The sequence below is a fragment of the Loxodonta africana genome, chromosome 3 (assembly GCF_030014295.1).
Source record: "Loxodonta africana isolate mLoxAfr1 chromosome 3, mLoxAfr1.hap2, whole genome shotgun sequence".
NCBI lineage: Eukaryota > Metazoa > Chordata > Mammalia > Proboscidea > Elephantidae > Loxodonta > Loxodonta africana.
The window spans coordinates 62,758,050-62,770,816 of record NC_087344.1 but is presented as its reverse complement, the minus strand read 5'-3'; the positions used below and the strand labels follow the sequence as shown (position 1 = coordinate 62,770,816).

General features: G+C 46.6%; 1 protein-coding gene across 1 annotated transcript in view; it reads right to left on the bottom strand.

Annotated features, from left to right (window-relative positions):
- The window catches only part of LOC111752025 (uncharacterized), a 29,022-nt gene that overhangs the window by 13,947 nt on the left and 2,308 nt on the right, over positions 1-12,767 (bottom strand). Inside the window, exon 3 of the mRNA XM_064279936.1 lies at positions 4,336-4,442. Within this exon, the coding sequence (XP_064136006.1) occupies positions 4,336-4,442 (107 nt within the window). The remainder of the gene's footprint in view (positions 1-4,335; positions 4,443-12,767) is intronic.

Below are 12,767 nucleotides of genomic sequence, written 5' to 3'. Positions count from 1 at the left end.
GTCACAGTTCCTGGGTAGGGCAGGTCCAGCTCCCCCAGCCTTAGCCCCTCTCTCCTTGGAGGGGGTCCCTGTTAGAGAACCAGCTCTCTTGCCATGTCTGCTCCCTCCACTATCTGTGGCCTTTGAGGAGCCATTTCCCAGGGCATGGGGCCACTCCTGCCTAGTCTGTCTTCCCTATTTCCTTCCACAAATGTTTATTGATGCCCACCCTGTCCCTGGCCCTTGGCATATAGAGCTGCATAAGCTCAGTGCCTGTCCTTGCAGATGAAGCTCACAGTTCTGTGGGGAGATGGACAAGGAAACCAAGTTACCATTCATTCACACACCCAAATCCTATTGTGCTCCCTGTTGCTGCCCTCACCCCAACAGTCAGCCTTCCACATGCAGTCTGGGCAATCCTGTTAAAACGGAGGTCAGAACATGTCACTCTTCTACTCATCCTCTCCCGTGGTTCCCTGTCTCAGAGGAAAAGCCAGCGTCCTTGCTGTGACCTACAAGGCCCTGCATGATCTACCTCATCGCCTCCCACTCTCCCCTCTGATCATTCCATTCTGGCTGTTTTCAACATGCAGATGTGCTCCTGCCTCAGGCCTTTGCACTTGCCCTTGGTCCTGACAGCAATGTCTTCCCCCAGGTGTCTACGTAGCCTCCCTTGTTCACTCAGGTGTCTCCAACCTCATCCAAGGCCTTCCCTGGTTGCCCGTCTGAATACTACTTCCTAGTTCCCTTCTCCCCCTCTATCCAGCTTTAATTTTTTCCTTAGCACCTACCAAATGACCTGTAATTATTTATTGTCTCCTCCCTTATAAGAATGTAAGTCCCATGAGCAGACGTCCTGCAGTTTCCCATCACAGGAAAAAGAGAAAGAGGGAAAAGAACACCAGAAAAACTTGGGGGGAGAGGGCAGGAGGGAATTAACTTGAACACTATAATCGATGTCACTGAATTGTACATGTAAAAAAAAAGAAAAAGGCAATACTATGACTACTAAAACCCAAAAACCTAACCCGTTGCCATCAAGTCCATCCCGACTCATAGCGACCCCATAGGACAGAGTAGAACTGCCCCCATAGGGTTTCCAAGGAGCAGCTGGTGGCTTCCAACTGCCAACCTTCTGGTTAGCAGCCAGTCTCTTCACCACAGCACCACCAGGGCTCCTTCCGACTACTGCTAGGTGATATTTCAGACCTCAGTAAGTGAGACAACTTGATGTGGGTGAAGGACGAGACCAACGGATCCAGGGACTAGAATAGGATGTCCGCAGAGAGACCCAGTTACATGCTGCCACCACCACCACCAGGTGCCGCTGAGTTGATTCTGACTCATGGCGACCTCGTGTGTCAGAGTAGAACTGCACACAGGAATTGTGTATTTGATAAAGGTGGCATCTCAAGGTAGGAGAGGATGGACACTTTAATAAATGGCTTTGGGACAGCTAGGTAGCCAACTAGAGGGAACAAAAATTAGCACCAGGATGAGCTCCAAATTGATCAAATACTTAGATATAAAAAAGTAGAAGAAGAAGAAAAAAAGGAAACAAAGAAACTATAAAAGCAATAGAGGAAAACATGGCAGAATTTATTACCTCATACTGTGAAAAAGTCTAACCATGACTGAAAAATCCAAAAACGATAAAAAAAAAAAAAAAATTGTTACAGTCAACTAATGACAAATTAGGGAGACAAGGGAGACATATTTGCAAATCAGATCACAGGCAAAGGGCTTTCTCTAATAAAAAAATTCTTGGAAAATTCATTAAAGGAAGTCTTAGTCATTTAGTGCTGCTACAACAGAAATACCACAGTCTAGGAGGCTAAAAGTCCAAATTCAGGGTTCCAGCTCCAGGGGAAGGCTTTCTGTCTGTTGACTCTGGGGGAATGTCCTTGTCATCAATCTTCCTCTGGTCTAGTTGCTTCTCAGTGCAGGGACCCTGGGTCCAAAGGACTCGCTCCCCTCCTGGTTCTTCATTCTTGGTGGCATGAGGTCCCTTGCCTCTCTGCTTGACTTTTTTCATATCTCAAAAGAGATTGATTTAAAATACAACCTAATCCTATAGATTCTATCTTGCCTCATTAACATCATAGAGGATTTAAAACACATGGAATAAATACATCAGATCACAAAACGGAGGACAACCACACAACATTGGGAATTATGGCCTAGCCAAGAAGACACACATTTTGGGGGGACACAATTCAATCCATAACAAGGACCAGCATAGGCACAGGATATGGTCTGACAGTTCCTAGAAAAGTAAATACAAATGGCTTTTAAACATATGAAAAGAAGCACAAACTCAAAAGAAATGCAAGTCAAAAAGACTACATTGAGATATCATTATCAGTTTGGCAAAAAATTCCACAAGTTTAATAACATGCTCTGTGGGCAATTCTGTAAGGAAACAGCCCTCTCAGACATGCTGATCTGAATATAAATTGGTATAGATCCCAAAAAGGGCATTTTGGCAAAATTGATCAAAATTACAAATGCACCCAGATATCCTCCTTCTGGGAATTTATCCTTCAGATATACTTGCTCAAGTGAGAAATGAGTTATTCTCTGCACCACTGCTTGCAATAGTAAAAGACTGGAAACAACCCACCCAACAGTCCATTAGTTGGGGGCTAGGTTAGATATAGCACAGTCCATTCATACAATGGAATACCATGCAGCTAGGAAAAATAATGAAGATCTGTGTGTAAGGTAAAGGTCTATGTCATGGGTTGAATTGAGCCCCCCCAAAATATGTGTATCAATTTGGCTAGGCCATGTCCCCCAGTATTGTATGATTGTCCACCATTTTATCATCTGACATAATCTTCCTTTGTGCTGTAAATCCTATCTCTATGATGTTTATGGAAACCCTGGTGGTGTAGTGGTTAAGAGCTGTGGCTTCTAACCAAAAGGCTGGCAGTTTGAACCCACCAGGCACTCCTTGGAAACCATATGGGGCAGTTCTACTATGTCCTATAGGGTCGCTATTAGTCAGAATCAACTTGACCGAATCGGGTTATGACGTTGATGAGATGGGATTATCGGCAGTTATATTAACGAGGCAGGGCTCAATCTGCAAGTTTGGATTGTGTCTTGAGCCAATCTTTTTTAAGATATAAAAGAGAGAAGCAAGCAGAGAGACATGAGGGACTTCATACCACCAAGAAAGTAATGCCAAAAGAGTGCGTCCTTTGGACCTGGGGTCCCTGCCCTGAGAAGCTCCTAGACCAGGAGAAGATTGATGACAAGGATCTTCCACCAGAGCCGACAGAGAGTGAAAGCCTTCCCTGGAGCTGACTCCCTAAATTTGGACTTTTAGCCTCCTAGACTGTGAAAGAATAAATTTCTCTTTGTTGAAGCCATCCACTTGTGGTATTTCTATTATAGCAGCACTAGATAACCAAGACAGGACCCCAGGCCTGGGTAATTGCCAGGCCAGGCTGAGCTGGCTGTCTCAGAGGGATAATATTTTTGTTTCCTCCTCCTGGGCTGAGAAGACTCGAGGAACTGCTGGGACCCCCCACCTCTCACCCACACTCTCAGGGTCTCTCCTCTCCCAGGGAACCTAAATCTGCTGGGAGGCAAAGCAAAAATCTCCAGTCTGATGGAGAACCACCTCAACTGAAAAGAGGAGACAGCAGCCCCAGGCCTGACCCTGCCTGAGAAACTCAACCCAGTGCTGAGAAGCTCTTGTTGCACATGGCGTACAACTGGGCTGTGTAGACACAGGGACCAGAGATTGGTGCTCTGGTGGGGATGGGGCTCTGACCACTCATGCTGGGGAAGGTGGAATGTGTCAGATGGACATCAGCTTGGGAAGTTGGCATAGCCCTGCTGGCATTATCGAAGTGAGAGCCCAGTAGGTAGCTAAAGCCCATACATAGCGTAGTGAACGGGAATTGGCCCTGAAGGCCCAATGCCACCCGGAGCTACACACAGTTCCACTCTCTGCCCACTGACACCCTCGCCAGCATAGAACACTCCTGGCCCCCTAGGGCCTCATTCAGATCTCAAAGACTGCAGGAGGTACCAAGGGTCACCGAAGCAAAGAAGCCTCTCCCACCCCAACAGTGCTCCAAGACTCAGGAAATAAGCAAGCCCCCCACCAAGACAGAAGGAACTGAAAGTAGACAGCGAAGAGACCCCAGGAAGCAGAGGGCTCTGGGCCCAGGAATACTACCCACTGCCAGTTCCATTCCTTGGAGAAGGCTGCTGAGGAAGGGAGGGGAGTTCTGCTCAGAGGCAGAGGGATGGTCAAGTTAACCTGGCCCTCTCCTGGGAGTCCCAGAGCTGAGGCAGGATGCTCTGCACCTAGACTGCCTGCTTCTTGATGCCACTGACATTGAGGAGGCAGTGAATGTTGACCCTCAAGGCCATGGTCACTGGCATTAACTTGTAGCCCACACTGAAGGACTGCTTGTGGCTGAACTGGAGAGTGACGGCCTTCTCTGGAGGAAGGAGAGAGCATGGAACTGGGCTCCAGGGACCCCCAAAATCCTTGTGCCGCAGATTTAGGACTCAGGGGACTCCCTGGAGCAAGCTCCAGGATCTACACCATGCCCACCCACTTCCAAAATGTGCTAGCCAACCCTGTAAAAAGTTCCAGCCTTTCTGAAATACTGCTGTTCCCTCTGAAATAAACCAGTCTCCCCTGGAAGACTCCAACCCTCTCTGTAACATTCCAGCCACCTTCTGTAATATTCCAGCGCCACCACCCCCCACCAGTACTCTAGCTCCTCCTGAAATAATCCAGCCCTCAGTGACATTCTTTATCCCCCACTGTGAAATACTCCAGTCTTCTCTGAAGTGCTCTAGCCATACTACAATACTGCATTCTATAACCACTCCATGCTTTAACCACTGCACCACCAGGGCTCCTTCAATGTTCAGAGAAGGAAGAAAATACTTCTGCCCTGTGAGACTAAGGGTCCCTGGTGGCTCAGTGGTTAAAGTGCTTTGGGGCAAACCACAAGGTCAGCAGTTGGAATCCACCAGCCGCTCCACGGGGGAACGATATGGCAGCCTGGTTCTATAAAGATTACAGCCTTGAAAACCCTATGGGGCGGTTCTAATGTCCTAAAGGGTCGCTATGAGTCAGAATCAACTCCATGGCAATGGGTAAAATGGGCCTATAAGACTGAGTCTGGGCAAAAAACAGGTAAGACAGATCACCAGGTAGGGAGATCTCTGGGCAAAGGCTTGGTGTTGGGAATTATGGTGTGAACCAGCATGGGGGCCTGTCCTCTGCCCTTATATCTCCTCTGTTTGCTCACCCTGGCACCTCCTGAGATCAACCATTCTGCTGCTGAGCCCTTCTGATACTCACAGTTTGGCATACTCCTAAGCTGAATTCTGCCTGCCCAGACCTTTACTCACAGGTCAGAGTTCTGTCTGGGTTCCCAGAATGAGTGTCATCCTTGGCACTAGCAGCACTGATTGGGGGCTCCATCAGAGGCTTCGCCTGTGGGCAACATCCTATTCATGCTTCCGAATGCACTCAGATGCTTCTTCCTCTGGAAAGTTTATTCCTTCCTTCAATCCTGTTTGCAGCCAGCAGTTATCAGGCACCTACTAGGTGCCAGGCACTTGCAAGATGCTGGGTAAACTGTGGTAATTGACGATACCCTGCCCTAGAGGAGCTCATACACACATCTACTCATACATACATGGAGTTCCTTGGTGGTACAGTTAACGTGCTCAGCTGCGAACCAAAAGGTTGGAGGTTCAAGTGCACCCAGAGGTGCCTTGGAAGAAAGGGCTGGAGATCTGCTTCTGAAAAATTAGCCATTGGAAACCTATGGAGCACAGTTTTACTCTGAGACACATGGGGTTGCCATGAGTCAGAACTGACTTGACAGCAACTGGTTTAATACTCACATAACGATAGCTGATGAATAAAGAAAACTGAAGAATTGTAGTGTTGGCAAAGAATATTGAATATACTATGGACCGCCAGAGGAACGAACAAATCTGTCTTGGAGGAAGTACAGCCAGAATACTCCTTAGAAGCAAGGACGGCAAGACTTCATCTCACACACTTTGGACATCTTATCAGGAGAGACCACTTTCTGGAGAAGGACATCATACTTGGTAGAGGGTCATCAAAAAAGAGGAAGACCCTTAACAAGATGGATTGACACAGTGGCTACAACAATGGGCTCAAGCATACAATGATCACGAGGGTGGCACAGGACCGGGCAATGTTTCGTTCTGTTGTACACAGGATAGCTATGAGTTGGAACTGACTTGATGCACCTAACAACAGCAACGATAGCTGGGATTTTCTCCCCCCACAAAATCTAACCAAAGTTTGCACACTGCATTTGGTGGTGATGTCTTTTTTGGTTTCTTCTAATAATTGTCACCTTCACCCAGCTTTTTCTTTTTATGACGATAATTTTTTTAAATGAGTAGCCCGTTGTCCTGTAGAATGTCCCACATGTGGATGAGTCTGGTGTTGTTTACCTTATTCTTCTATCTCCTGTATCTCTCATAGCTGGAAGTTAGGTTTAGAGCAGAAGGTGGCAAACTTTTTCTGTAAAAGGCCAGATAGTAAATATTTTTTGGCTTTGCAGGCCATGCAGACTCTGTTGTAACTACTCAGCTCTGTCATTGTAGCAGGAAAGCAGCCATACACAATATGAAAACAGAGCGTGGCTGTGTTCCAATACAACTTTATTCATGGACACTGACATCTGAATTGAACATAATTTTCACATGTCACAAAATAGTCTTCTTTTTATCTTTTTAACTATTGAAAAATGTCAAAACCACTCATAGCTCATAGGCTGAGATAAAACAGGAGGCATACCAGATTTGGCTCTTAGTTTGCCAACCTGTGGTCTAGAGACTTGATTAGACTTAGGTTAAATACATGTGGCAAGAATTCTTCATAGTGACGGTATATACTTCATAATCATCCCAAGAGGGGGGAAGACTGTCAGCTGTGCCCTGGTTATGGGATGTCCATCAGATCTCTCCATTAAAAAGGTACATTTTCCTCTTTGCGAGTACCAGGCCATCTGTGCTGCGCCACTTGAGCTTTGTGTGAACCTTCTGTTCTTTAAAACCTTTCACCTAGTTTTCGCATCCTGATGACTCTTGCCTAAATCAGTTGTTCATTGCTGTTAGAAAATGAAGTTTCTCTAATGTTCGCGTTTCTTCCATGCTTACTCGCTGGCATTCTGCAAAGAAGAGCATCCCCTCATCAACTAGACAAGAACTCCTGTTTCTCCCAAAAAAGGCAAGATAAATGCTAAGGGAAGGTTTTTGTGTTTTGTTGTGTTTTTTAATGAGATATCCTAGAACATGTTTGTATGCAGAGAGGATAATTCCGTGAAGAGGGTGTCTTAGCCATCTAGTGCTGCTGTAACAGAAATACCACAAGTGGATGGCCTTAACAAAGAGAAATTTCTTTCCTCACAGTAAAGTAGGCTAAAAGGCCAAATTCAAGACTGTCGGCTCCAGGGGAAGGCTTTCTCTATCTGCCTGCTCTGGATGAAGGTCCTTGTCCTCAATCTTCCCATGATCAAGGAGCTTCTCAGGCGCAGGGACCCTGGGTCCAAAGGACGTGCTCTGCTCCTGGTGCTGCTTTCTTGGTGGTATGAGGTCCCCAACACTCTGCTTGCTTCCCTTTCCTTTTTATCTCTTGAGAGATAAAAGGTGGTACAGGCCACACCCCAGGGAAATTCCCTTTACATTGGATCAGGGATCTGACCTGGGTTAAGTATGCTGTTACAATCCCACCCTAATCCTCTTAACATAAAATTACAATCACAAAATGGAGGACAACCACATAATGCTGGAAATCATGGCCCAGACAAATTGATACACATATTTTGGGGGGGACATAATTCAATCCATGACAGAGGGAGAGATGGATGGTGCAGGAGAGGGGGTTACAGAAGGTGTGAAGCCCTCAAGAAGGTGAGAGGACTCTGAGTCCAAGTGGGGTAGGGGAGAGAAGTGGTGGGAAGTTGGAGGACAGAAGAAAGGGTATGAACTGGTCATCTGGGAGAGATGGAGGGCCAGCTCGCTAGGAAACACACTAGAGGATTGCTGAGTCTGGTTAATGTCCTTTTGAGGCTGGGAGTTGGGACCCTGTCTGTGTGGCACGTAATACTGTCTTCCACACTCAGAGAAGGTGGGTGGGCAGATTCCTGCAGGCCTGGGGCTTCCCGGGTGAGTACATTGGGGGAGGAAGAGGCGAGGGAGATCAGGGTATTTGCAAAGGAAGACTATAAGGACTGACAACAGAGTCTAAGCTGGTTAAAGACAGAAAGGCCCAGCTGAAAACAGAAGAGAGGTGGCTAGATGAGAAAATGGATGGGAGCTCCTAAAGACTTGCTGAGCTTTGAGCTTTTGTTTTGGTATCAGTTTTCAGAATTGTTTTAAAGAAGCATGTGAGCACAGAGGCTGGAAGGTTAGCAGACTGTGGACAGGGAGCAGGAGGTTTGAGAGGCCCTTTCTGTGGCATCTTTGCTCCCCCTCAGACATGGCACTGCCCCTCCCCACCCCCTGTCATTCTCCTGTGCCACACAGGAAGCTCCTGATGGCAAGAACTGGACCTGATTCATATCTGAACCCCCAGATAAGGCCTGGCCCAGAATAGGTGACAGTGAAGGTTTGAGGTTCGATTGCTTCAATTCATGGATAAATGGTAACAAACGCTTGTTGTCGTTAGGTTGTTCGGTGCCGTCGAGTCGGTTCCGACTCATACCAACCCTATGCACAACAGAACGAAACACAGCCCGGTCCTGCGCCATCCTTACAATCATTGTTATGCTTGAGCTCATTGTTGCAGCCACTGTGTCAATCCACCTCGTTGAGTGTCTTCCTCTTTTCCGCTGACCCTGTACTCTGCCAAGCATGATGTCTTTCTCCAGGGACTCATCCCTCCTGACAACATGTCTGAAGTGTGTAAGACGCAGTCTCGCCATCCTTGCCTCTAAGGAGCATTCTGGCCGCACTTCTTCCAAGACAGATTTGTTCATTCTTTCGGCAGTCCATGGTATATTCAATATTCTTCACCAACACCACAAATCAAAGGCGTCAACTCTTCTTCAGGCTTCCTTATTCATTGTCCAGCTTTCACATGCATATGATGTGATTGAAAGTACCATGGCTTGGGTCAGGCGCACCTTAGTCTTCAGGGTGACATCTTTGCTCTTCAACACTTTGAAGAGGTCCTTTGCAGCAGATTCACCCAATGCAATGCATCTTTTGATTTCTTGACTGCTGTTTCCGTGGCTGTTGATTGTGGATCCAAGTAAAATGAAATCCTTGACAACTTCTATCTTTTCTCCGTTTATCATGATGTTGCTCATTGGTCCAGCTGTGAGGATTTTTGTTTTCTTTATGTTGAGGTGTAATCCATACTGAAGGCTGTGGTCTTTGATCTTCATTAGTAAGTGCTTCAAGTCCTCTTCACTTTCAGCAAGCAAGGTTGTGTCATCTGCATAACGCAGGCTGTTAATGAGTCTTCCTCCAATTCTGATGCCCCATTCTTCTCGGATTATTTGTTCAGCATACAGATTAAATAGGTATGGTGAAAGAATACAACCCTGATGCACATCCTTCCTGACTTTAAACCACTCAGTATCCCCTTGTTCTGTCCGAACAACTGCCTCTTGGTCTATGTAAAGATTCCTCATGAGCATAATTAAGTGTTCTGGAATTCCCATTCTTCGCAGTGTTATCCATAGTTTGTTATGATCCACACAGTCGAATGCCTTTGCATGGTCAATAAAACACAGGTAAACATCCTTCTGGTATTCTCTGCTTTCAACCAGGATCCATCTGACATCAGCAATGATATCCCTGGCTCCACGTCCTCTTCTGAATCCAGCCTGAATTTCTGGCAGTTCCCTGTGGATATACTGCTGCAGCCATTTTTGAATGATCTTCAGCAAAATTTTGCTTGCATGTGATATTAATGATACTGTTCTATAATTTCCACATTCAGTTGGATCACTTTTCTTGGGAATAGGCATAAATATGGATCTCTTCCAGGCAGTTGGCCAGGAAGCAGACACTCACATGCCACTTATGTGTGCCAAGCACTGGCCTAACAGCTCACTGGTTTCTCCCAGGACCCCTATGAGGTAGGGTCTGCTATTATCTCCATTTTACATATGAGGAAACTGAGGCACAAAAAGGTGAAATAACTTGCCCAAGGCCATAAAGCTAGGAAGAGGCCTACAAACCAGGCAGTCTGGGTCCAGACTCGATGCTCCTAATCACTAGGTTATTCTGAATGGATGAGTGAGAGGCATAGAATGCCCTGTCACTGTCAGAGCCCTGGCCCAGGAAAGGGAGGACCAGAGACTGGATGAGGCAGCTTAGCCCCAGGGGCATCAGACAATAAACAATAAACTGAAAAATACATGATTCCAGACTGCCATGAAGGAGACAAACCACGTGCTGAGACCAAGAATAGGGGAATGAGGGCTCTCTTATGAATTTAATTGTGTCCCCCCAAAATATGTGTTGGAGTCCTAACCCCTGTGGGAATAGGGTTTTCTTTGTTATGTTAATGAGGCCATATCAGTGTAGGATGTGTCTTAAACCTGATCACTTCTGAGTTATAAGGAACAGCATAGAGCAGGACAGAGACAAGGAAGCACAAATGGGGGAGGACAGATGCCAGGTGACCTTCACCAAGAAACAGAGGAATGCTGGAAGAGACAAGGATCTTTCCCCAGAGCCCACAGAGAACGAGCCTTTCCTTAGAGCTGGTGCCCTGAATTCAGACTTCTAGCCTTCTAAACTATGAGAAAATAAATTTATGTTCCTTAAACCCACCCATTTCGGATATTTCTGTTACAGCAGCATTAAGTAACAGGTTCCTTATATGGGGTGGCCAGGGAAGGCTTCACTGAGGAGGTGGCACTTCAGGTGAAGGATAGAAAGGAGCCACTACTGTGAAGAGCAAAGAAAATGAGGGAACAGCACGTGAGAAGGCCCTAAGGCAAGAATTCAATGTACTCTAGGAACTGAAAATGATTCCAAGGGGGCTGAAGAGGAAGATGGTCCCATATGAGAATGGAGAGGTGGGTAGCAGCCAGGTATGTAGGGTCTAGGAGGCCATGGCAAGGAGTTCAGATTTTATTATTTTTTCTAATGCTTTATTTTTATTATTCCAAGCAAATAGGAAATCAGCCATTGAGAGTTTTAAGCAAGCAACTAACGTGGTCTAATTTATACATTCAAAAACAGAAGCAATTTTGTTCTTCCATTCGACTATTCATTGCTTCTTAAATTTATTCGCTCATTCTTTAATTCATGCCTTCAACTCCTTATTCTTTCATCAGGCATTCACTTGTTGACCTGTGAATTCCTTTGTTCTTTAAATGATTCATACATTCCTATGCTCAGAGGGCCTGCTGCTGTGCACCAAGCCCTGTGTGGGCACCAGGGGCACTGACAAGAGCCAGACCCAGTCCCGACCCTTGGGCAAAACACATCCCCCCAAACCCATACCCCAGGAACTACTAGTGCACCAGGCAGAAGGTGTTGAGTGCTCTGCTGGGGATGGGGGCAGCAATCAGGGAGGGCCTCCTGAGGAAGTGCCTGTGAGCCGGGCCTAGAAGGATGACACAGTGAGCTTACTGGCTGCACAGGTATGCTATATCTCTTTCACCATCTCTCTAGCTGCTAATGGACATAATAGCTATTAATGGACGTGAAGTAAAGTGTGTGCTTTATGGGGAGATGATTGCCCTCTGGAGAAACCCAGAGCTCTATCTTACTGGGGCAAAGGAGAAAGGGATGTTCTTTGTCACCAGTAAATCTAGAATAGCCTCAACGTGTTGCCATCTATCTGGTCGTTTCTGACTCATTGAGACCCTATAGGACAGAGTAGAACTGTCCCATGAGGTTTCCAAGGAGCGGCTGGTGGATTCGAACTACTGACCATTTGGTTAGCAGCCAAGCTCTTAACCACTGAGCCACCAGGACTCAACCGGGGCAAAAAATGGTGTTCATTGCCTGCAGGCGGCCCTCCACTTGTATTATCACCTTTTAACTTTTATTACCCTCCCCTCCACCACACACACTTTAATTGCCCCCTCCCTACCTGCTCTCTGTAACTGCTATCTGGTACACAGACATGGCTGGCCGATTAGTATTTAACCCTGGGAGAGAGGAACTGAGGCATTCTCCTCCCGAGATGTGAACTGGGGCACGGCTGAATGTGATCTAATCCTGTAGACAGGAGCCTAACTTCAGGGAAACTAGGCTGATGATGACGTGTGCCATTCTACTCATCCCTGTCCTGTTTATTCTGTAAGTCATAAAGGCCTGTCGAGCAAGCCATTAGAACTGTCTGATCTGTGCTCTGCTCTAAACAGTCTTTCACTAAGAACATGTGAGAATAATGACACTGCAGAGCAGAATCATTGCAGGTTCCCCAAAAGGTCTCTTTCATCTGTGTGTTCCCTAAGGTTGCAGGTGACAGGCAATGAGAAATGGTAGTTTGTTAATTGAATGTGTGGACCAAAGGCCAGGCAGGAGATACTTGGTGGTGGAGATGATGCTGCCCCAGCCACGGTGAGACCACCCTTCTGAAGCCCCTGTACCTCCACTGGTTCCCCTGTGTCTTCCTCCCTGCTCCTCCTCCATTTTCCTAAGTGAAAAGCAGTCTTACCTGCATCTCACAGCTCTCTACCATCCCACAGACACTGGTACACATCTGAATCCCCCTCCCTGCCACACATAGAGGCCCTGCTCAGGCATAGGAACACCTGGGTGTGCATAACACATCCCAGTTGTTG